This window comes from Heterocephalus glaber, unplaced genomic scaffold (genome assembly GCF_053883595.1).
Source record: "Heterocephalus glaber isolate CG9 unplaced genomic scaffold, H.glaber_assembly_v1.0 deba00001593, whole genome shotgun sequence".
In the NCBI taxonomy this organism is placed as follows: domain Eukaryota; kingdom Metazoa; phylum Chordata; class Mammalia; order Rodentia; family Bathyergidae; genus Heterocephalus; species Heterocephalus glaber.
The window spans coordinates 5,129,599-5,155,639 of record NW_028258368.1 but is presented as its reverse complement, the minus strand read 5'-3'; the positions used below and the strand labels follow the sequence as shown (position 1 = coordinate 5,155,639).

The window sequence follows — 26,041 nt, the reverse complement described above, 5'->3', positions numbered from 1 at the left end:
TGCTTTACATTACCTTCTCACTGTAGCAGTGGTCTTTGTACACAGCTACCCATGGCCTAGCATTTCCCTTGTCTGAGCAGAGGTAGGCTCTCTCTCCACACAGAGTAGGGAAATGATTCCACTGTGAGATTTCTCAGTGATTTTCAGTGTTCCCTGCTTTCCAGAAACAATGAAGGTGTCTTATTCATCCACCGAAAGCTCCTTATTCCTTATTCAGCATTGAGATGGTGAATTCCCCCCATATTAATAGTTCAGGCTTTTGTTTGCTTTATAAAACTCTATGCATGTTCTGGTTGACTGTAGATGGCTTTTACTTTTTAGAGACTGGCAACGATTTCATGATGTAGCTTCTAAAAGTATTTAAAACAACTATAAAGTTCCTTTTCCCTCCAAAAACCAATTCTTTGTGTAGCAGATACTCACGAAAAGGAGACAGAATTGAGTCAGAACGGTTTTTAAAGTCAAATGAATAAGAAACCCTCTGGAGTCCTACACATTTATCTTGGGCTCGTCCAAACTGTCACATGTGCTGGCTTCTCTGTCTTGATTTAATTTGGTGTCTGGAGCTCGTGATCTCAGTTACCTTTAGCATGCAGCTCTGGCCACATTGAGCCTCTGAAAATTCAGCCCTTTCATCAGCAAAACTTTGAGAAAATCTCACATCTCTTCTAAATTAGAAATGTAACCTTGACTTCAGTCTCAGAGCTAATGCTGTGCAGAAAAAGAATACACTGCGTCATGTTCAAGCAATGTGCAAACCGAAAAAATAGAAATGAAAAATGCTATAATGTTTCTTTTTTTTTTCTATAATGTTTCTAAGTAGGCTCTGTTTTCAGAAATGAATCCCTTAGGATTAGCTTCACCCACAAATAACAGGAACCACGAAAAAAAGTGACACAAAGGTAATAGAAGCTTTTTTTCCTCATGTAGAAGAAGTTCAAGGTAGGCAGACTGAACTGGTGTACCAACTCTGTCTTTAGGCCCCTTGTTGCTAGTGATCCCAAATGGTTGCAGAAGCCCTAGCTATGAGCTGTATACCAACCAGCAGGAGAGAAGAAGAGTTTACCCTCTTTTTAGGAGCCTTCCTGGATCACATACAACATTTCTATTTACATCTCATTAATAGCCATAGTTACACAGCTATAGCTAGCTGCAAAAGAAAATAGGACATTTTGTGATTCGAAGTAGCCTCCCTCAAATCTGACCCAGCACCTTCCCATGTACCTCAGAGATTGCTTTTGGAAAGATGCAAGACATGTCCAAAAGTTATAAACCATAACTTACAGTGGGATATTATATGATAAGTTATTACTTTTTAATAGTGTTAATAACACAGTGAAATGCTCCACATTCAGTTAATTACAGTGATCAAGATACAAAATTGTCTTTCCCGGGTGGCATCCATTATGTTGAAGATGAAACATAGGTAGAGATGGCTTTGCTGGGGGATGGCCCCAAAATACTCCTTAGAAACCTTCCTCAGAAATTTTGCAAGCTCAGTACCCATTATGAAACTCTGTTTTAAATGCATACCTTTTGCCAGGATAATAAACATAATAAAATATTCATGTACACTCACTGTCTCCCTGTACAGTACAGCCACAGACACTTTTTGTCAGCTGCATCACCCAATCAAACACATGTCTCCTATAGAAGGAGGAAGACCAGGCTGGGGAAACCCAAGACAGGAGAGGAGAGAGAGGTGGCAAATATTCTTTTTTTATACAAAATGAGAATTTTAACACACTTAAGTCCCAACTCCCTCTGGACTTACGAATGGAGTGGAGATGGGGAGACAGAGACATGTAAATTATTCCTGACTCTTTGTTTGCATTTCCCTGTGAAATATGCTACCTGGGCCACTGGTAGCATCATTCCTCTGTCAGTAGACAGTGCACTGGGGACATAGATGACAATAGTGAAAATGGGTCTGCTTTCTTTTCTTGCTTAGGTTGAATTTTCTAATGATGCATCACTAATAATATATTTCTAATAATATACTAATTTTATTTTTAAAAAGTTATTTTGGGAGTAAGCCAAAGAAAAGAGTATGCTCATGAGTCCATCCTAGGCTGTTTGCTGTTCTTTGTGGCTGGAGTTTTTAACTAGTGGAAATGTGAGCCACTGGGCTCACCACAGTGCCCTCCCAGGCTCTGGTACACCCGATGCTCTAAGGACCCAGACCCCGAAAAGGCAGGGCACTGGTCCCACACCAGGGCATGTGTCAGATGTGCAGAAGGACACAGGCAAAGCAAGATAGTGCAGGCTGTCCTGCCTCCACCTCAAAAGTAGACGAGCTGCTCCATGGGTTCAGTTGGGAGACTGTTCAGCCAACAACCTCTTCCTGTCATTATCTCAGCCCCATTCTGCTAAACCAGGGCAGCAGTAGAGAAAACACATCTCCAACCTTTGGTGTTTGTTTGTGGGCATTTGTTTTGGTTTTTATTTTTATTTTTTTTAATTTTGGGTCAGGCTCTTGCTGAGTTGCCGGGGCAAGGCTTGAATTGGAGATCCTTCTGCACCAGCGTCCCAGAGTACTGGGATTACAAGAACGTGCCTGCTCACCCAGCTCTTCACCCTAGCCCCACTCACGCACCTCTTCCTTTTGGTCTGTCTTCTCGAATTCCGTGCCTCAGCCCTGGTCCCTGGATTGGAGACCAGAGAAATACTCCAGGGAACCTGGGTGTCACATCCCAAGGCAGACATTAGCCTGAGGGCTCCCGAGAGAGAGCCATTGTGAGCAGTCACTGTCCTCTGATTGCAGAGTCCACAACGGAGCTCAGAGGAGGCTGAGGGGAGCCCAAGGCAGCCAAGGACCCTGTTCGTCTTTGCGACTATCCCAAAAGGTGGGCTGCTTTCACCTGGCCCTCCCTGAAGTGGCCTCATTTCTTGGCACATGGAGGCTGTCTCTGCTCCCAGGGGCCATGTGAGGGTGGAACCCTAACTCCCAAGCCTATTCCCTAAGGTGCCTCAGTGGAGGGAAGGGACTCCCGTAACCCTCCACCTTCGTTGGAAGCATCACGCAGCCTCCGCACCAGCCCGGCACTGCTCTGCCTGGGCTCCGGCCTCAGCTCCATGTGTGCCTCCAGCTGGCCCCCAGGCAGCCTGAGTTGCTTTTCCTTTATCCTCGCCCAGGAGGAGATTCCCCGTTCCTCTCGGGGCAAGGATGCTGCAGACTCACTCCTGAAAGGTTGAGCCTTTCTCACATCGAGAAGCCCGGGTTGGTTGCTGTAAAGAACAACTTCCCAAAATACCTCACAAAGTGAAGGAAATGTTCTAACTGAATCGAGCTCCTACTACGGATTTGCTTTGCTCTATTTTTTTTTCATGTGTCATTTTCCTGTCAAGCGCCAAGCCAGGGGGAGTGAATGGGTCAGAGAATTGGGGAAAACAGCATTGCACCAGCCCTTCGATGTGGAAGAGGTTTCTCTTCATTCTTCCAGCTGCAGTTGGGCTTCGTGACCCTAAAAATAAATTTTGTGGCCAGTGACACTGAGACTGATGGTTCCTGGGAGCTGCCTGTGCTGTGGGCACCAACCCTGCGCAGGGTGGGCCAGGACTCAGTAGTCAGCACAGGGATCTGCTTGTGACAAACTGGCAGGGCAAACATGCTGAAAAAGGACGAGGTCCAGCTCTTCGCTTCCTGGGTAAGAAATCTCCGGAGGTAGGGTCTATACTAGGGTCTCTCAGGGGTTTGAAATCCAGACCCAGAGTACATTTTATATCATGGCCCATGTATGTAGTAAGAACCACAGCCAGATCTTAGGAAACATTACAGTTTTATTTATTACGTGTGCACAGTGTATTCCAGCATCTCCTATCCTGTTTATTTTTTATTTTTTTAACTTGTTGTGAGTCAGTAAATTGATAAAATGATAGGTGAACTGGTCTCCACCTCAAAAGTCTGTGCTATTCCTACTTGTTTGAGTCAGTATTTTGTGCAGTCTTAACAGATTTCCAGCTTAAAATATTTTTCTTCTGTCTTCATTTCTTCTTAATCTAAAAATTGTAGAAGACATTCCAGGGATGCTAGTATATTTACTTTTTTTTTTAATTCAAATAATCAGAGTTGATCTCAGTCTCAAGCCTCTTAGTGTCTCCTTCTAGGAGTGAAGGACAACCACTCTGTCCCATGTGGTCCTCCAAAACCGTAGGCCTGGGCACATTGCTCAAAACTGAGCTGTTCGGGCCAGAGATTTAGCTCAGTGGTGCTGCCGCCTGCCTCACAAGCGCAAGGTCCCAAGTTCGATCCCCAGTATCAAAAAAACCCAAAAAACAAACAACTGAGCTGTTCAACCCCTGGTCAACCTGGCATTGTACAAGAAGCTGGGAACTATTTGGCTAATGGGTTCTTGAATTTAATTCAGTTGGGTTTTTAAAATTCACTTGGGAGGTAAAAATAACACATGTGATTTAATTTCTGTCTGAGCATTTTTTCTCAAAATTACTTTGGTCAAAATCATTTTACAAAAAAAGATGATTAATGATGGTTTCAAACAGAGTGAATCAGTATCTGTATCCAATTAGCTGTCTGGAGGGAGGAAATTCTGGGTCTCGACACCCAAACACATTGAAGTGGCATTATTACTGTTTTCATTTTTTCTTCTCATTCCCCCAAACCTGTGTCCCCTTGTACCTGATCCTCTGTACACTTGGCTCATGTTCTCTTTTCCTCCCCCAGATACATCCCCAGTAACTTTGCACACTCTCTCCTCCCCTAATCGGTATAAACATAGCCATCACCTAATGGGAAGAAGGGAAGAAAGGCATATGCTGACATTAATACTGGAGTTACTGCTTTCTTCTTCCTGTAGGTCTCCATAATACAAGTCCAGTCGATTCTGTGTACTCAATGGAAATCTAACCCGGATACACTTAATAAAATCAAAGAGGATATTAGATTAGGCAAAACCTAAAAAGCAAAAAAGATTTAGTTTTTAGTAGAATTTCATAGGCTTAAGATGACTTAGATCTTCAAAGTTAGTATGTTCTAAATCAAGTTCAATTTTGTTTTAAGCTGTAGCAATAATTCCAAGCTTCCCTTGTGGTTAATTTAATGATTCATCGTGGTTTACTTAGTCTCCTTCTAGCCACTGAAAAAATAATTAAAGTCCTCAAAGGCTAGCCCACCTTGAGCTCAAGTTCGGAATTCATGTGTTTCTGTGACTTTGAACTCCAGTCTTCCAGAGTTTATCTGTGGACAGCTGCAGCTGAAAAGACATGTTTACATAGACCAGAAAAGGACAGTGCAAAGAGTGGTTTCCATTTCCTTTAGCATTGTTCAGGGATTACAGCCTAGAGTACCTCAGAATGAATCCTAGCCCTCATATACCTTGCTCCTTCCTGGAAGAGGTTTTACTTTTCTTTCTGATTTCTTGTGAGAAACTAGTGTTGGCTGAATGAAAGCTACAGTTTTATTTCTCTCTCTCCTTGTGAGAAATCTTTCTGAGGATTAAGTTGGCCAGATCTGCCCTGTGCAGATTTATTTCTTATCTCAACCCATTTTGAGCTGAGCTGGTTGGAACTAGTTCTTTTGCGAGACTTCTAACACTCCATAAATTAAAGTTTGTGTCCAAAAGTAATAGAGAACTTAGTATGTTGTATAACTTGATGTATGTACACTTGTTGCATGTAGCATAGAGAGAAAAAATTATTACCATTTTAAAGTGTCTAGGAAATCTGTCAGTTCTAATTTCTTTTGTCTTTGGAGTATTCATGGAATAAAGGACCCCTTACTGACATAACAATGTGGAAATTCAATTTGCAATTCTGGTGACAACATGTGGGTATTTCAGGTAGCCATAAACTTATGGAAAAATTATCTCAGTGCCTCAGTTAAACTGATTCCAAGAAGAGTTTCCCCCAATGGAAAAGCAAAAAATGAGAATTTCAGAGCAAAAGTGATCGTTGCATTTTTTTCCCCCAGCGCATGCATGTGCTAGTAATAGAAAGTGCAGTTTGGGAAAGGATATCCAAGCTAGAGGGTTGGAGTCACTCATTTTCCAACCATAAGCTTGTGCCATCTTTAGTCTGGCATCCATCCCATTTATGATGAGAGTGTGTAGGAAGTGTGACACAGCAGGCTGCCCTGGCTTTGGCACTGTTGACTTGTTTTTTGGAGAAGCAGGTGGGAGCTTAGCTGTCCTGTGTGTGATAGGATATTTAGCAGCATCTTTACTAGATGCCAATGATAACCACCACTGTCTCCAGACATTGCTAAATATCCTGGGTGGTGGTAGGGGCAAAATGACCTCTGGGCAAGAACAACTGAACCACCATCACAGTTTGTTGTCCCATAGAAACGGGTTCAGTAACAGCACTAAAGCAGGAGAACATACAGGAGTAAATCTGAAACAGAAATCAAATCAAATTTACCTGCATACAGGTAACTGAATAAAAATTATAAAGTACCAAAGAGGATTATTCAGGAAAGAAAAAATGGAAAAGGAAAAGTCACAACTATGTTGCTTTTTCATTAGGTAATTGAGCTTTTTGATGTGTTGGAGGTGTATTGGTGGCTCGTTTCCTTACTAATGAAGATGCTGGCACACAGATGATCGCTCACATGCTGCACAGTGACTGTCAAATGAGAAGACATGAAGGCCATTCATAAGTCCTGTGATGCATGTGTTTCCATGCAGGGTGCCAGGTGGCGGTGTGTGTAATGCGGTAGAGTGCTCTGCCCCCAGCAGCAGAGGGGCCTAGACACCGCCATGGACTCCAGATCCTTATCTCAAGGTGACTTGTCCGGGGCTTATGGGGCCAAAAGGGGGTCACGGCATATTGTCCCTAAAGTTACCCTCATAGTTCTAGAATTTTATGAACTCATATTTTAAAAGGCATCTCTAGGAAGGGCTATTATTCCTGCTTTTCTTTTTAAGTTTGCAGATTGGTGACAACTTTAAAGCCTGAGTCCTAATGGCCACTGGGCTTCTTCTATGTGTACATACAAGTAGGTCGAACAGGTGGTAAAATAATTTAACATAGATACCATGTGTGCCTGGAAGTAGTGTTTTTGTGGTGTAATGTTTTTATGATTGCCGCTGTCCTTGTTTCTATTTATTTTTTACACAGAAGTCTGGGTGCCCTGTTGGGTCATCAGGGACAGTCAGCTGCCTGTTTTTCACCGTCTTTCTGTGCCCAGAGCACTGTTTCCTGTGCAGGTTACTAACAGGATCTGACCACGTGCTCAGTCCTTTCCCAGCTCAGATCCCCTGACCCTCCTTTTCTGGGCTGATTATGGGTTTTGAAGTCTGAATCAAGCTGTGCTACAGAACCATCTAATGACTTCTGTGCTTTCACAGTAAGAGTCAGTCAGCACTTCCTGTTTTCATTCATGTTGTAAATTGAATAGCTGTAACAGAAAGAATAGGGATTGCCAAGACAAATAATTGTTGTGGCTTGTGCAAACATTTTATTTCAAGTCTCATTAAATATGCAGCTTTCAGGAGTTTACATGCTTTTCAGGAAAGCTCAATCATAATAAGAACATGGACTTGCTGCATGATTCAAGAACAGGTCTATATTAAATTTGGCATTACATAATTCATTAGTCTGTATCTCTTAAAATTTATTCAGAGCAGCAAATATGATAAGAGAACCAGTTGTTTATGTTGGGTCACGAGGAAAGCTGAGCTTATAGATTTTATATGTTGGCAAGGGAAGTTCCCGAGAAATGGCGCCTGCAGCAAGAGTGCCTGGTCCCCATCTCCTAGGGTGGGTCTTCATCCCACAGCCCCTACCCACGGAACTGCAGTGTCTGTTCCCAAGTTCATCCTTATTGGTGAGGCCTTCTTAAAGTGGTTCTTTGTTTTATAAATACTGACTCTGCATCAGCCTCCCTTTCCCAGCATGTTTTTCTTGGCGGCCTGATATTTGAAAACAAGATAAAAGTGATTACATGCACTGTTTCAGAACAGCTTTCAAAGTATGAGAATTTGGCACTTTCTTCTGTTTTTTGCGCATTATTTGCTCCTATATTTCCTTTACATTCAGCAGATAGAATCCCAGGACCTTTATAACCACATCCTGTTTCCTTCCCCTCACTGAAGTTCTCTTCATGACCACTTTTTTGTTTGTTTGTTTGTTTGTCTCTTAAAATATTAAGTTAACCTTAGCTACCCTGTGTTGACTTTTGAGATGGTTACATCATCACATATGGCATTATACCTTTTATTAAAATTATTTGGGTACTATAATTTAAAAAGAGGAGTACAAGAGGACTAAGATGTGTTTTTTATTCTATTTAATTTTATTTTGTATATCTATCTATTGAATTGTTAGCCTTTGCTTTATATTGTCATTGGCTCCTGACTCCCACTGTGTTAACTCATGAACTTGTGTGTGCTCAGGACTGTTAGGTACTGGAGAGGCAAAGGTGAACCAAGTGTGCTTCCTTCCCTCCTGGTCTAAGTGGGATTCCAGTCTTAAGTGGGATGCTGTGTGCACATGGCAGAATTCAACAGATGCTTAAGAACTAAATCTGCTTTCTAGCAAGTGGGAGAATTGTATTTTTAGTACTAATGGTGCCAACCATCTTTGTGAGTGCTCACTGGGCACCAGAAGACAGCAATGTGGTACTTTGCATGGGTTCAACAGCTCACCAGAGTTGCCAGCTGGGGCCGACTCAGGCTCCTGTCTGTGAAACCTCCAAGGCCACCTTGTGCAACCCACCCTCACCCCTGCCTCCCAAGATTGCCCATCCTTCCTTCTGGCTCTCTGTGCTGAGGGCCCATGCTGTACTGACTTTGACAGAGCCAACTCACTGCTTCCTCTTCTGGTATCCATGGTGCCACCAATGTGAGAAAGTTCACGTTTGCTCTCCCAGGGCCACCACTGGGGTTCAGATTGTCACTTCTCTAGTTTGACCACTGTTAACACAATCACAAGAATTGTTCCAAATACTGTATAAAAAGAAGCACCTTTTACTTCTTCACATTGTTCTGCTATAAGTTTCTTTAAAGAAAATATAACAAAGGATAAAATGGCTTTATAGCTACATTCATTCCAAATTGAATATTTTTAAAAGAAATATCTTCTAATTTGTCAAAAGATATCAGTCGTCATAAGAATGTTTTATATTCTCTGGACTCATAAACTCACCCTCACAAATTTATTCCAGGAATTTACTTTTGAAGGAGATTAAAGCTCATATGCACAAATATTTTCAATTGTGCGTTGTTTGTACTGGAAACAACCCAAATGTTCAATAATGGGGGAACAATTTTGTACATCTTGGTGAATCAATTTAACAAAATTATAAGCTGCCATTTATACCCATAAATTCTAAAAGTTTGTAGTATAACCAACAAAATGATAATTTTAAAGTAATGGAAGAGACTATAAAATCTTATCTATTCTATGAAAATTATATAGAAATATGAAGTTCAAAAAGGAAACAGTCAAGAGTCAGATGTATCTAGAGATTGAAATTATATGTGAAATGTTATTTTTTCTTTAATTCTTGTTAAAATCTATCTTCATTAAATGCTAGGGATAAATATCTTCATTTGTTCACATTTTAAATGGTTTGATTTTTACCATGGTAAATGTTTTTAGTGCCAATTCCTTTCTGTGTCATAAATTAGGCCTTGCTTGTACTGTCAGTATCCTATTCCATAAATATTTACGTTTTATTACATCAGTATTATTCCTTTCCTAGACTATTGCGTTTCCCAAATTGTTATGAACATTCATCACACCGAAGGGTCTTATAAAATGCTGATTTGAACTCAGTAGGTCTCATGGGGACCCCAGATTCCATGATCCTGGAAAACTACCAGATGCTTCTGCCCTTGGTCTCCTCGGTCACACACTGGGTAGCAGGGCGCCAGAGCTCTCCTTTGGGTGTGAAGAAGGCTCCTGCCCAGTGGCTAGCATTGTCTGGGGAAGCACTGTCGATACTCTGTCTGCCTCCTCCTCACGCACCACAGTTCAGTGAAGGGGGGCGGGGGGGCTCAGGGCACCTCAGAGTTTCTGAGTATCCTCAGAGATTCTGCGCCCAGTCTCATGATCAGCATCTGTTAGCCACACAACTGACTTGAACTTTGTTAATCAACAGAAATGACCAGGTAGCACTTAAATAAATGGTTCTGAATCTGTTATAAAGAGTAAGAAGGAATCTTGCATATAATCATGGTATCATTGTCCTTTTGTACAACTTGGAACCTGATTTAAAAGTTAAAACTCCCACATGTGTTAAGAAAGGCTTTGTTATGAGTTACAGCACTGGGGGAAAAATCTTGGCTTTAGAAATGAATCGTTGTAGGGCTGGCCTTGTGAACCAGGGTAGAGGGGTCATATCATAAGTCCAGCATTCTCCATGGCAGTGGGAAAGTCGTAGTATCTGTGCACTGTGGAAGTGTGATGGCTGTATCATCCAGAAGTGCTGACGAATTTAAGCTGTCCTGAGCTTGAACCATTACTAATCCTTGCTAATAATTGCTACAACCTATGATTGTTTTTAGAAGGTAATAGTGCATTTCCAACTTGTTTCCCCGCAGTGACTGAAGCTGGCTTTGGGGCCGACATTGGGATGGAGAAATTCTTCAACATCAAGTGCCGAGCCTCCGGCCTGGTGCCCAACGTGGTGGTGCTGGTGGCTACTGTCCGAGCTCTGAAGATGCACGGAGGTGGACCAAGTGTAAGTCCCACACTTCCTTCTGAGTGCCAAAAAGATAAAACAGAATTTAGTATTCGTGCCTGCCCAACAGCTCTGATTTTCTGGAGTGTCTTCTTTCTTTCTTTTCTTTTCTTTTTTTCTTTTAAATTCTTTTATTGGTACATTTTAGGTATACAGTACATTTACACTTATCACTGGGTGCTTGTACCTGAACATGATGTATCTTAGTTCTTATTTTTTCCCCCATTACGTGTGCATCCTTCACCCCCTCCTCCCTTCCCTATTTACATACTTCGTTTCCATTTTTTTTCTTTTCTCATAATTTTTTCTTTCCCTTCTTTCCTTTCCCCTTCCCCTCCCACCACCCCTACACCTTTGGACCTTTGGACCTTTTCCTATTTCAAATTATCAATTATTCATTTTAATCATTTTAATCCTTATTTACACTTTCAGTTTCTCACACTAGAGAAACTATTCGGCATTTACACATGTGTGTCCTATTTATTTCACTTAAGAGTATGGCCTCGATATGCATCCATTTAGCTATAAATGTCTCTAGTTTCTTGTTCTTTATGGCTGAGTAGTACTCCATTTTATAAAAAACACCCACATCTTCTTTATCCAGTCTCCAGTTGATGGGCACTTGGGCTGTTTCCAAGCTTTAGCTATTACAAACTGTGCCACTATAAACATAGGTGCACATACATTGCTGTGGTATGATTCTTTTAATTCTTTGGGTAAGATACCCATCAGGGGAATAGCTGGGTCAAATGGGACCTCTAGTCCTAGTTTTTTGTGGTATCTCCATACTGATTTCCACAGTGGTTGCACCAGTCTACACTCCCACCAACAATGGAGAAGGGTTCCTTTCTCCCCACAACCCCGCCACCATTTGTTATTGGTTGATTTCTTGATAGCAGCCATTCTTTGTGGGGTGAGGTGGAATCTCAGTGTTGTTTTCATCTGCATCTCTCAAATGACCAGTGATGTTGAACATTTTTCATGTGTTTATTTGCTGCTTTTACTTCTTTGTCTGAGAAATGTCTGTTCATTTCAGATGCCCATTTTTAAATTGGGTCTTTGAATTTGAGGGGTCTGGTTTTTTTCAGTTCTTTATATATTCTAGATAGTAGACTTTTGTCTGGGGTACAGCTGCTAAAAATTTTTTCCCACGTTGTAGGTTGTCTCTTAGCTCTGTTGGTGGTTTCTCTTGCAGTGCAGAAGCTTTTTAATAAGATGAGACCCCAGTTGTTGACTCTTTCTGCTAGTTCCTGTGCTGCTGAGGTTTTATTTGGACTGTCTTCTTTCTGTAACATGTTTTCACACATTGCCACCTTAGGGCACTTGGAGTTAACTGAAGGAAGCAGCAACACCCACCATGTGAGTTCTAAGCCACATTTCCAAAGGAGCATTGTGTAACCTTTTAGTCTTAAGATCCATCCCTGATACTCAGGCCAAGGTTCGAAAACCACACAGTGATAGGAAGAAGGAGGCTCTTGTTCCTAATTGAAGAACATGAGGGTCAGAGTGATGCCTTTGATGCTGGAGCTTTTCATTTTTGTACAGATAGTTTTTTGGTTCACTGATGTTACAACTCATCAGATTTCATCTAAAACCACTCTCCTTCTGTTTCTGTTTATTATGACTTCACCTCGTGACTCTCTCACAGCAATTGGATTGCTTCTATCTGGAAAACAGATTTAATTGAAAATTTTTGAAGACTTTTAATTCTCACTTATCTTAATATGTGCAGAATTTACAGACAGAAGAGTTGTATGTGGAGGTTTGGTTGGGGTTTTTGGGGGGTTTTTTTTTCCTATTTTAAGTAGTAGTTCCCAGGTAGGGGGGAAATTTTATATTAGTTAATCTCATTGAGATAAAATAATTGGAAGTTTTTTTATCATTGTAATATTGATATGTAAGATAAACTGCTAAGCCCTACTTCTTCATTGGTACGCTGTGTGCACAAAAGTCATTTAATCAATGACTGCACGTAGTGAACACAGCAGACTGCTGTCTGGAGCATTGTGCTATGATGTTTGGTCGTCTTAGCAAGCCTTCATCCTGAGAGAGGTAGGCTTTATTTTTATCCCATTTGACAGATGAGGAAACTGAGGTCTGATGAGTTCAGGGAATGTGGGCAGCAGCATCAGGCCAGTAGAAAGCCAGGTCTCAAGCCAAGCTGTTATATTTAAACCCCTTCTCCATCTGCCATACAGTGGTGACTTTAAATGAAGGGGGAAAAAATGGTCAAAATCCTAATCCACTGCTACTACCAGACCTTCAAGCCCTTCATTTTTGCCTAAAGTTTCATCGTCTCAAATGCAACATTGGTATAATACATGCAGTAAAATCCTGAAAAAAAAGCCAGGCGTGGTGCCTGTAATCCCAGCGCTTGGGAGGCTGAGGCAGGAGGATTCCCATGAGTTTGAGGCCAGCCTGGGCTACATAGTGAGTTCAAGCCCAGCCCTGTTTCAAGAAAAAAAAAAATTTTTTTTTAAATCTTGGCTCGCAGTTTTGGAAGGTTCAGCCAGTGATCACTCAACCCCATTACTCTTATGCTTATGCGGAGACACCACATCGTGGCAGGAGCACACAAAGGAGTAAAACCACTTACTTCATGGCCAGGAAGAGAAAGAAACGAGTGTCCCATAATCCTCTTTAAGGACGTCCCCCAGTAACCTAAAGACTTTGCACTGTGCTCCTCCTCTTAAAAGTTCTACTACCTCACAGGGCAGGGTGCTACTTTGATACATGCCTGTAATCCTAGCTTTCTTTTTCCTTATTTTTTGGTTTTTTGAGACAGGGTCTCGCTATGTAATAATGCAGGCTGGCCTTGAGCTCACTATGTACCCCATACTGGCCTCAGACTCTTGGCAATCCTCCTGCCTCAGCCTCCCAGGTGCTAAGATTACAGACATGCACCACCATGCCTGGGTGATTGTAGCATTCTGAGGCTGAAGCAGTAGCACCACCCTGGGGAGCAAGTCTGTCACAGGCATTTGGGGGATACTTAAGATCCAAACTATGTCATGGGTGGGGGATAATAAAAAAGGAGGATAGAGAAGTCTGGCAAAGCTAAGCCTCCCTGCCCTGGGCCCCAGGGACACCTTTTGCCTCATATTGTCTAATCTTTGTGTGTGTGTCCTGCTCAAATTCCAAATTCCTTGAGAGTAGTGACCATGTCTTGATAGTTGGCATCCCCGTAGTGGCTGGCATACTTTTAACTGGGAAGCATTTCCAATAATTGAATAATAAATGAACTTTTATCTTCTTAATCCTGTATTCCATATTACCCACCCTAGTGTCTTCTCGTGTGAACAACGCTGTGGTGATATTCTTGATCCATTGTAATTTCTGCTTCCTCCTGATACCATTACACAGATAACCATGGATGCCTCTTATGTTTATTCAGCGTGGCTTTTTTTTCATAACTTGTACAGTAGAAAATCCTGTGACCCTTGATTTTAGCCTCAATCATTCTAAATTCATATTCTGTCTTCAAAAGTGCCCTCAATTCTTTGTACAGCTAATACTGTTATATTTTAGATCCACTGATCCCTTTTACAATATAATATTAATCAAGGGTCTCAGAAAAAATGGAAACAATAAGGTGCATGTGTGTATATACATCGAAAGATGTTTACTATAAGGAATTGAGTCACTGATTAGAACATCTAGTAGGTCCAAAATTTGCAAATTCCTAGAATAAACCCTGCTTGTTTATATATTACCTTTTATGTGAATAACTAGATTTTGCTAATTGGCTTCCTAATGTGTGGGGTAAGATTTTAAACTATGAGGGAAATGTTGGCTATACCAATAAAGAATTGGGGAGGATCCCTGCCACACATGGTGTAAGAGCTTGTGTAACATCAGAGTAATTTTTTTATTCAAAGTTAGGTAGAACTTACCTGTGAAACTATCTGGGCCTCTTGCTTATTGGTGAGGGATAGATTTTTTTTAACTGCTCATCTAGTTTTTTAATGAATAGGGGACTATTTATATTAAGATTTTTTTATTCTTTTTTTTTGGTACCGGGGATCGAACTCGGGTCCTTATGCGTGCGCAGCAGGCGGCAAAACCACTGAACTAAATCCCTGGCCCTATATATTACAATTTTTGTTGTTGTTATTATTGTTGTTTTTGTAGCCCAGGCTGGCCTTGAATTTGAGACAGTCCTCCTGCCTCAGCCTTCAAGTGCTGGGACTACAGGCATGCACCACCACAGCTGTCCACAGCACACATATTTATAATCTTTTTCATTTAAAAAAAAAAATCTCATCAGAGATTTACCAATTTTGTTAGTCTTTTAAGAATCATCTTTTGGCTTGTTGACCTTCTCTACTTTTGGCATTTGTTTATATGCTATTCTTCCTGCTTAAGTTCCTACACATTAAGAAACAATTTTCTGTCACAGAAATAATTTCTTTTTGTAGTATTTCTAATATTTTCAAGGCCTCTTGACTGAGAGGAGAAAGTCATTGCTGTCCTGCGTTAATCAAAATGTTCTCCAGTGTTTCTCACGAAAACCAGCAGCGAGCTGTCGACCAAAGCCATGGGGAACGGTGGACAGCTGCTAAGTTGGGGTTTCAGAACTCTGTCTTATTCATGTCCTGCCACTCAGTTGCCTCACAGAGAGAGGGGGATGGGGACTTCATTAGAGTTCTCCAAGTCCTCAGCTTCTGCATCTTTAAACTACCAACCACCCCGGGCCAGGGATTTAGCTCAGTGGTCCCAGCGCCTGCTGCACAAGCACAAGGTCCCAAGTTCGATCCCCGGTACCAAAACAAATTTAAAAATAAACTACCACCCCAACCACACAGCGCATCATGAAAAACTAGGCAAAAAAAAAAAAAAAAAAAAAGTAATGGCAATTACGTTATTACTTTATGATGATTTAGAATAGTGGTGCACTCTAGAAGTCTGATATGAATAAACATTCTTAGTTTCATTTTATGTTAGAAGGGCAACAGCGTGAAGATTCTCAACACTGGGTCAAATTAGAATAGCACCCAAACCTGATTTCGTTCCCAGGCAGAGGTGTTATTAGAGGCCTCTCACAAGACTTTATTTTTAAACCAACAGCCAACACTGCTGGCAACTTGTTTAAAGGTAGGGCCAGCTTCCCAAAAAGTGACCAAGGTTTGTGAACTTTATCCTTTAGAGTAAGCATTTTTATGAGATTATTCTTAATTTTTGCCTCTCTTTATTTCAGGTAACTGCTGGTGTCCCTCTGAAAAAAGAATACACAGAAGAGGTGAGAGGGCTTATTTAGATGTTTATGTGAAGAATCATTCAAATCCACTTTATCACTGGGTTCCAGTTGACAGTCATTGAATGTACCTTCCACCGGTGGCCTTTAGAAATATGCTTTTCAAGCCAGTTGTGGTGGCGTATCCTGTAATCTCCGAGCTCTGGGATTCGGGGGCAGAAAGATCTCAAGTTCAAGCCCAGCCTTGGCAAGACTGTTTCAAAATTCAAAACTATAAAAGGGCTGGGAATGCAGCTCGGCTCCGAGGCCCTGGGGTCAGTCCCCTGTATTAAAAAGAAAAAGAAATGGGTTTTTCTAAAAATCCAAGAGAAAATAGGTGGGTAAAGGGATAAAAAACATTCCATTAACTCTCAGATCTCAAGAAAAGATTGATATAGGCGAATCTGCAGTTCTCTACTCCCAGGACATCCATATAAGCCATCAAAATGAAGGTCTCTGGGACAGAAGTAAATGTGCAACTTATACCCATGTCTTTTGTAGTAGAAAAAATTGGCTTTTGGAAGATAGGCAGTTGGCTTTGTGACATCTGTAATGACTAATTTTCTGGTAGCAATAACTCTTAGTTCCTACAGGTGGCGCCAGGGATTTAGCCCGGGAGTAACTGCACAGGGCTCCTCGCCATCCTGGGACCTTGCACCTTTTGTCCACAAGCCTGCATTGTGGGCACATTGCTCATGTCCTGGCAGCCAGTCTTCAGCAGAAACTGTTGCCAAGATCATGACCCAAATATGTCATTGGACCCAGTATAATTTTAGAAATTATTGTGAAAATGAGCCTCCTCCTTTTGCAACCATCTTTCTTAGAGGCAGGAAATGACTTTGAGTCTTCTTTAAAAGCTTCTAGGACAATAAAGTGAAGGACAGTGTAGGCACAACCTGCTGATGTGGTGAGGCAGGTTTAGTCTGGCAGGTTGGGGTGGATGGCACAACATGGGGTCTGGTTTCTCTACAGAACATCCAGCTGGTGGCAGACGGCTGCTGTAACCTGCAGAAGCAAATCCAGATCGCTCAGCTCTTTGGGGTGCCTGTGGTGGTAGCGCTGAATGTCTTCAAGTGAGTCCTCCTGCTTGAAGGGTAGTCACCTCGCAGGGCAACCTATGAGCAACACTTGTGTCTGAGGGTCTTTGGTCATTCTCTGATTCATCTAAAAGTACACAGAAGTAGGGCTGGGCATTTAGCTCAGTGGTGCCGCCACCTGCCTCACAAATGCAAGGTCCTGAGTTCGATCCCTGGTACCAAAAAAAAAAAAGAAAAGTACACGGAAGTACTCAGCTCTTTCCATTTGTTTGGTCTGGTTTCATTTTCACAAATGTGTTCCCAAATGTTGTTAGCAAAATGAAATTTATATAGTGAATTACCACTTCCCGGGCTTTTTTTTTTTTTGCAATTCCACTGAGCATTTCTGTCTGAAAGACTCTGAATGATCAAAGGGAGATGTTATGGAACTTTCTCGATAAAAACCTTTAACAACTTGAAATATTTGAGTCATGTTGGGGGGTTGTTTTTCCCCCATGCTTTTCTTTAAGTCTGATTTATTTAAACATGATGTGACCACTTTTGATGTTTAAAATACATTCAGTGTTAGGGAGCGAGGTTCTGTGTAAACGGTTAGTCTTTCTGTAAAAACATCCCTAAGTGAACACAGATGCAAAACCACAAACATTTTCATCACCAGGACCGACACCCGCGCCGAGATTGACTTGGTGTGCGAGCTGGCGAAGCGCGCTGGTGCCTTTGACGCAGTCCCCTGCCATCACTGGTCGGTTGGTGGAAAAGGGTCGGTGGACTTGGCAAGGGCTGTGAGAGAAGCTGCGAATAAAAGAAGCCGTTTCCGGTTCCTGTACGACATCCAGGTGAGGTACATCTGAGACAGCTGTGTGCCTGGAGGCTCTCACGTCACATACCAGGCCAGTGCTAAGAGCTTTATTTACAGGGGGGCATCAAGAAGTTACCCTCACAGTCCTGCCCTGAAGGAAGATGAAGATCAAAGATGTTCAGTCACCTGCCAGGTCCTGGTGCCCAGGGAGACCTCAGCCCTGGCCCCGAGCCTGTGCTCTTGGAGACCACTCCCTGCTTCCAAATACCAGGCCCGGGGGTGGGGGGGGTGCTTCGGAGGACAGGGCTCAGTGCTGACGCCTGCGGTGACATCTAGGAGCTGCTCGCACCAGTGTCACAGGCTTATGAAGTCAGGGAGGACTTGGCTTGGCCATTTCTGCTGAGCTGCTTTCCCTCCTTGCAGTTTTCTCGAGCTGCAGCTTGTGAATGCATTTTTTTTTCCACTGTGGTAAAATACACATACCATGAAATTTACCATCTTGACCATTTGTAAGTGCACAGTTCAGTGGTATTGAGTACATTCACAGTGGGGTGAAGCTGATCTCCAGAACTCTTTTCATCTTGCAAACCAGAGACTTGCTGTTTAACACTAACTCCACATTGTCCTACCCACAGCCCCACCAGCCACCATTCTGCTTTCTTTCTCTGATTTTGATTTCTTTAGATAACCCATATAAGTGAACAGCTTATTTCACTTAGCATAATGTCCATGTGTGTTTTAGCATGTGTCAAATTTTCCTTCCTTTTTAAGGCTGAATGAGATCCCCTCGTGTGTGAGTCACATTTTGCTCACTCATTCATCGACTGATAAACACTTGGTTGCTTCCTCCTCATGGCTATTGTAAACAGTACTGGGTGTTCATAGCATCTGTGCAGATATCTCTGTAAGACCCTGTTTTCATTCCTTTTGGTTACATATGCAGAAGTGGGGTTGCTAGATTTGCTAACCTAACACATCTGGATGATGAACCTTAAGCCAGAAAATCTCCATTTCCCGGGACTCATTCTTCCCCTCAAGCAATCTGTCCTGGCACCCACCTAACATTTCTGTCCCAGATTTTGTGGCCCTTCTCTGGCTAGTGACTGGTTTGTCCTTGGAGGGCATCCCTGATGCTCAGTGCTCAGTCCTCGAGCTCACGGCTGCTTCTCCTCTTCCTCCTTCAGATGTCTTGTTGGTCTGTCATTCACATTTCATAGATAGAAGCATCACCCCTTTCCTAATTGCATACATGGACAGCATAGTGAGGAGGAAGGAAAACTCATGAGGAGAATGCTTTGTGACACTGTGTGAGCTGAGAGTGAGATTCACTTGGCACCACGGGGCCACCGAAGGATGGCTCTCTCATGCCCCCCTCACAGGAACATGGTGAGTGTCCACTTCTTTAGTCCTGACATGGCTGTTGGACAAGAACTGGCCATATCTTCCCGCCCTCCAGAGAACACCTAGAGCACGAGGAGAGGAAGTGACAAGCAGCGTCCCACAGCTGGGAGGCAGAGCTGGAGGAACAGCTGGATGGTTAGTCATCTTCTGTTCTCACTCTTCAGCACACAGGACTCTGCACCAAAGTGGGGAGGAGGGCACTGACCAAGTGGCCCATCTTAGACCTAGAATGGTGGGGACGGGGATAGCACAGAATCCTTGCCGAACGAGGGACTCAGTAAAGGTTTGTGCAAGGAAGGATTTAAGGAATGATTGGGATGGTTTCAGGGAAAGGTTCATCATGTGGGGAGACCATTTGATGAGGATGGCCTCGGCTATCCTGGGCTTTAGAGGGGGTCATGATCATTACGGGAGGAGATTTGGGGTCAGCATAAAGAAAATGGTTCTGAGTGGAGGCTGCGTGCTCTCTGGCACTGAGCGTGGAATAGATGTGACATACATGGCCCCGCTGAGTGCTCACAGCCCCCTGGGTTCAGTGTGGCTAGGGCGACCCTGACTTCTGCCCCATGGTCCTGGGGAAGGTCCAGGGTGTCCACAGTGCCTAACAAAGCCCCCGCCTTCCCAACCGGCCACCTTGCTTATCCTGCCGGGAGTGCCTGGGGCCATCGCCATCTGCTCACCCACCCCAGGTGGCAAGGACGGTTTTCTGATGAGGGATCCAGTGCAGTGTGGCCCTTTTCAGGGGCAGCATCCCAGGAAAAAGAAGGTCAGCAACAGAAAAGGTTTCGGAGCTGTGCTGTCTCCCACACTCTAACCCTAAGAGGAACCCTGTTCCTTTCCATTGATCTCTGATTTTTTTCCATACATGACCATTAATCATCATCATCGTTATTATTATTATTGATTGACAGATTATAATTATATATTTATAGGGTACAAAGTGATGCTGTGATGGAATACAGTGTAAAATGATTACATCAAACTAAGCAATCCATCATCTTGAATACTGAATGTTTTATGATAACATTTGGTACTTACTCTTAATGATATGGAAATATAGTATTTGGTTATTAGCCGTACTCACAATACTGAGCAGTAGATTCTCCCAAAATAAAACTTCTTCTTCCTGGCTTTGGTGCCCTTTATCACCTCTGCATCCCCATTCTTCATGGGTATCATGAGACGGCTGCTCTCCTGGAAGGAGGGAATATTTAGTAATGTCAGAGTCCTGTAGGAGGTGAGTGGCCTCAGGACCAGGACTCTCCTCATGATAACACTGAGTTTGAACAGCAGAGTTGTGTGTTAGGAGACTGGCATCTCTGCCTGCTACAATAGGATAGTTTATGGACAGAGTGGCTGGTGCTTCTGCTCCCTTTACTGACCTGACAGCTGAGTTCCTCATCTGACAAGATTTCAGGTAATGTGAGACTGTTTGTCCCCTTGTCTTGTAGCCATATAGAAATTCAGGGGTACAGTTAGCAATGAAGCTCATCCCCTGCACTCGTTTCTTGCATTATTCAGTGTTGATAAAACTTTATAGATTTAGTTATGATTTCCCACAAGCTTTCTTTTTTTTCTTTCATTTTTTTCCCCCACAGCTAACTCTTTGGTGCTGAGCAACTAGAAGGTTGCTATACAGAGGGAATAAAAACTATAATCTCCCTCCTACTCTGACTTTTCTGTGCAAACTAGGTTTCTGTGTACCTTTGGTGAAATAAAGTCTCTCTAGACTTTATTTCCCGTATAATGTACAGCCATCCCTTGGCACCAGGGGTATTGGTTCTAGGACTGCTCCCCCATACTAAAGTCTACAGGTGAAGTTGACTATATAAAATGGCACATTATCTGCATATGACCTACACTTCTCCCATATACCTTAAATCCTCTCTGGATCACTTATAATACCTAATACAATGTATATGCCATGTTAATAGTTGTTATACTACATCATTTATGATATAATGAAAAAGAGAAAATTTGTACATGTTCAGTATGGTCACAGTACTTTTTCCCAAATATTTTCAATCCTTGGTTGGCTGAAGTGCAAATGTGGAACCCACAGATGTAGGGGGCCACCCATTATTTAGTACTGGCTTGTGGCATCTTATTTCCTGCTCCACCATCTAGGTCTGATGTCACAGGAGGAAGACACCTCTGATCATTTGGGGGAATGTGGATTAGTGCTAGAGCACAGGGCCTGATTGCTGTTGTATGCAAAGTAGAAATTGTCCCCAAATCCCATGGAAAAGGGGACAGCAAGGGAGAGGAGAGACTCAGCCCTTGGACATACTGAGAGGCAGAACAGCAGCAAGCTCAGCTTCACAGAGACAAGCCTGCATTTAAAGCAAGAAGCAAGCTGCCCTGGTGACTTGGGAATCCCCTAGGATAATCAAAGTCCCCATTAAACGTCCCCAGAAATCAACTTCTTTTTGACATTTCCTTTTCTAAATTTACTGTTAACAGTTAAATCTTTCCTGTTAACTTAATCCCGTGTCTCCATATCTGCAAGCAGAGAGGGAGATAGTATAGCTGAAAGAAACACAAGTCTGTATTTATACTTTACCAGCAAATAATTCTTTACCCCACATTCTTACAGTTACGCCTCACCAGATCTGTCTGGGATATAGGTTCAGTTCTGAACTGTATGTGGGAGAGCGACAGACTTGCCCCGGAGCAAATGAACAGTTGATGGGAATAGTGCTACGTTATAATTGAAAGGCTAAAGCTTGGAGTCACTCAGAATTGAGTTCAAATCTTGAGAAGGTTTCTACTCTGGATGTAAGTTTGGGCAAGCTAATTAATCTGTGTAAGCCCCAGCTTCCTTGTCTGCACAGTAGTGTCCCCAAGTGAAATTCCACATCATAGTAAGCTGGCGGCCAGTGACAGCTGTTTATCCTGTCACTTCCTTTACAAAGACAGGAGCCTCCTGAATATATCTCCAACAATTCTCTTGCAACTTAAGGCAAGTTTAGCAAACTCTAGTGATGGTTTCTTTTTTTAAGTGGATTAAAACCAGGCATCAAAAGCTAGGGAGAAAAAGGCACCATCAAGCTCTAAAAACCAAGACACGTGGGGCATTTCCTTCTCAGTGAAGATGGGGAGCCATTTGTGATATCAAAAGAAATCAGTCCTGTTTGCAAAGTAGGAGTGTGGCACTGAAAAATCGACTGAAAATCCAGTCTGAATGTTGTTTGTTCCATCAGAGTGAAGGTTGAAAATCATCTCCATATCCTTCCTCTAATCTTGCAAACATTTCTTTGAGGTGTAACCTTGACAGCAAGACAGGGTAGTGTTTGTTTGGTTAAGAGGTCTTTCCTGTTGCTTGCCCAGAGTATTTCCCTTGATCGCAGTGGGGTCTGGATGAAGGCAGCGAAGCCCACCGTGAAGACAGCAGGCGCAGCCAGTTTCACTGCTGTCTGAACTGGGACTCTGTCCCTGCCCCTGGGTTTTGGGGTGGCCTTTCCCCTGCTGGTCTTTTTTAAGGCAGGGGATGTTTTGATCTGTTGGTTATTGAGAAATGACTTCATATTTCTCTAAAGAGTCAAACTTGAACATCTTGGTAGGGTTTTGTGAGTTTCCTTCTAAGTTAGACTTAAGGCATTTACAACCAAAGCCCCAAAGTTTAAGTAAATAAAAAGGCATATATGTGTTTGTATCTATGTATATACTGTGGGGTTTTTTATTGTGGTAAAAATGTATGTAACATCAGATTTCCCACTTTAACATTTTTTTAAATTTACAGTTCTGTGGTATTAAGTACATTCACAGTGTGTGCTCAGGGTTGAATTAATAGAACTCTAAACTTAAAATGTTTATTCATCTTGGTATGTTTCATATATTTCACAATTAAGTTTTTTAAAGCCCCCTGAGAAGGAAGGACTCATGCCCCTTCTTTCATGTCCTCTTTGTCTCTGGACGCTTGTCTCCGGACGCTTGTCTCCTCCGGCTTTTGTCCTCGCTGTTACCAGCTCACCCTTGATCAGCCTGTGCTTGAAGCCATTTCCTCAGCTCTCTCTGTGCTGTGCACCAGGCTGTTCAGTGCTGATTCTGTAGGAAGCTGCCCCCACACTGTCCAGTCAGTTAAGTATCTCTTCCTCTACCCTTTCATATTCAGCTTTCTTATTTATGACTGAGCTTCCTTTAGAGATCTTTGGTCATTCAACCCAAGGAGCATCAAAGAGCCCTCACTGACTCTCTTTCCTGGCCTTCTTTCCTAGATTCAGCCCAAATTCCCATATCACTTCCCAAGAAATACTTCCGCAGATGCACCCTGAGTCTATGTAAACTAGGATCTTCCCCAACACTGGCTTCTAGGTTCTGTCAAATCTCCTCTTGCCTGCAGCATAGAGCTTACCCTGACCACAGGTGCACAGAGAGCCGAGCCTCTCCAGAGAAGCAGCCCAACTTTCTGAGCATCCTCTGGTCCCTGTGTAGTCCTGGCAGAGCCTCCCCAGCGGTTCCCTGTGCACTAGACAGAAACAGTGTGGTTGTGCACTTACACAGGTCACAAGGATTCGTACAGTGTTATATAAATACTCTCTTCTACCATAATAAATGGAATGTCCCTATGAGGGAAGTTTCTAGAAGTGCATTTTCACAAAAATTATGAGAGACTATAAAACAAGGAACTACAGAGCTGCATCCCATGTTAGCTGCCTCTTCCCCACCACCCCAATCTTTTCAACCTGAAGGTAAATGAGATGAGACCACTGTAGTCTCATTGTAGGTAGAATATCCATTTTCTCAACCTAAAAGCAAGCTTTTAAAGACCATGATTTAAATATGATCACAAGTGTAAACATGAAAGGCTCCGCACACAATAAACCACTTCAGAGAAAAGTGAAACCTTAGGATTCAGGAAGAGAAAATATTCAGGCACCCTAATCTCCAAGAAGCTGGGGATTGGTTTTGAGTAATAACATCCTATCAGAAGCAATTCCTTTTTCCTCACATGTAAGTGGTTTCCTCTGCTCTCGAATGACACTCACCCAGCCTCCAAGCACATGTCCCACAGATCAGTGGGCGAAAGCTGGCTTCTGCTCCACAGCCAAGGAAAAGGGCCACTTGCAAACACAAGAGCTCCTTGCACGCAAAAACAGAACTGTACCCTGGGTTCTCGTTCATCTTGCTCTTGTAACACGAGGATGTTCCTGAGTCAGGTTTGAAGAGAGGAGGAAGCACATTGGTCATAAAGATAACAGAGTGCTGGCACATCACATTTCTCAGGCCACTGTCAGCCCACTCCCTTCATTTGGGTGAGCGCTTTAAAACCACCTATTTCTATACAGTCCTTTCTTTGACATGGCTGTAATTTTCTGTTTGAGAGGAATCAAGGATCACCCATGTGAACTCATTATTGTCATGTCTCAGGGACAGATTCAGATTTTCTAGCAAGGAGCCTGTGTGCATTTCCTAGACACGAGTTACCCACTACACACCATGGTTTAAGAAAATAAGACTCCTCTGAGTGTCTGCAGAGTCAGCCTGCTGCTGGGTGCTAAGCCGGGGACCAGGGCGCTGTGAGCGGGCTCCTGGAAGTCAGCACGTACGCCTTTGGTGGCTCGGATATGCTGGTTTCCAGCCAAGGGCGTTCCTGTGTCTAAGACACAAGGGCCTGTTGTTCTAAAAGTGTGTGGCTCCTCCCAGGATACCAGGTGCTGCATCTGCAATGTAACCCCATGCACCTGCAGGCTCTGGACAGTGTAAATTAACATCTGCCGTTTCCAGTTGTACTTGCATTTGAATCACAGCAAAGGGTCTTTGCCAAACTGTACTTGCACATCATTTAAAATTTATGCTCTGTTTCTGATACAAACAAGCAACTGAAATAATGACTGTGGGCCTAGAGATTTCTATTCAACGTACAAGTTTATTAATTGATTCTTCTCTTTAAATATTTTATGGGCACTAAAATACATAGGGCCAATATCACAGCATAGGAACCTTTAACCTATATATGGATTCAACTCTGTGGCCTTGGAGAAACAAAAGAACAGTGTATTTTTGATTCAGCATGGCCCCAGAGCCTGCCCTTGATTTCGTTTATGGCAAGCTGAAGAAGCAGCAGTGTGGGCTGAGGAGGAGGTGGTCAGTGTGGATAGCAGAGGATCATGTAGCATTTTCGTGCCTCTTTTAACAGATTGTTAGTGCTGCTGACTTCAGTATCTGACCTTCAAGTGAGCTGTGACATCATGACACCATAAAGACTTCTTGCATCTTTATATTATTTCTAGCAGCTTCATTTTAAAACTTTGGTTCTATTTCACTTTATTTGGTCCATTTGGGGGACACCAAAAAATAATTTAAAAACTTAAGTAACTTTTTCTGGACATATTATAGAACCGTTTTATTCCACTAAAAACTAGGTATTTTGTGTAATTTGATGACTTCAATGGGCATTCCCAGACCCTTTTTGAGAACAGTACCATCTAACTTTGAGTAACTTGCCTTCCACAAGCCTGGAGCAGCACATCTGCACCATGAAGAAAATAAAACAAATTTTCCTTTATGATGTCACTCTGCTAATATTAATGGTGGGCTTACTGCATGCAAGTGACTGTACAATAGCGGAACAGTTGGTCATAGTTATCGGCTCAATGCCCTGGACCACAGGTAGCCATTCACATGAACTAAAATTAAAATTAAGAATCCAGCTTAGAGGCCTTGTTGGGGCTTTAGACAGGGAGAGAGAATGGTCAGAATGATGTAGCTTGATGCAAAGGCCCTGGGTTCAAAAAAATTCATTTCTTTTTTCTTTTTTTTTTTTTCTCGGTATCGGGGATCAAACTCAGAGCCTGGTGTTTGCAGGGCAGGCACAGTGCCACTGAACTAAATCCCTGGCCCTAAAAAATTCATTTCTTTAGTTGCACTGATCACATTTCAAATGCTTTAATAACCGCATGAGGCACATGGCTAGTGGGCTGGAGAAC

The 26,041-nt window shown here is 42.6% G+C and overlaps 1 protein-coding gene across 5 annotated transcripts in view; it reads left to right on the top strand.

Annotated features, from left to right (window-relative positions):
- Positions 1-26,041, top strand: part of Mthfd1l (methylenetetrahydrofolate dehydrogenase (NADP+ dependent) 1 like) — a 199,342-nt gene that overhangs the window by 109,041 nt on the left and 64,260 nt on the right. For all 5 annotated transcript variants that reach the window (XM_004856880.3, XM_013076727.3, XM_021237946.2 and 2 more), the window contains exons 21-24: positions 10,503-10,642; positions 15,840-15,881; positions 16,848-16,948; positions 17,571-17,748. In XM_004856880.3, coding sequence (XP_004856937.1) covers positions 10,503-10,642; positions 15,840-15,881; positions 16,848-16,948; positions 17,571-17,748 — 461 coding nt within the window. The remainder of the gene's footprint in view (positions 1-10,502; positions 10,643-15,839; positions 15,882-16,847; positions 16,949-17,570; positions 17,749-26,041) is intronic.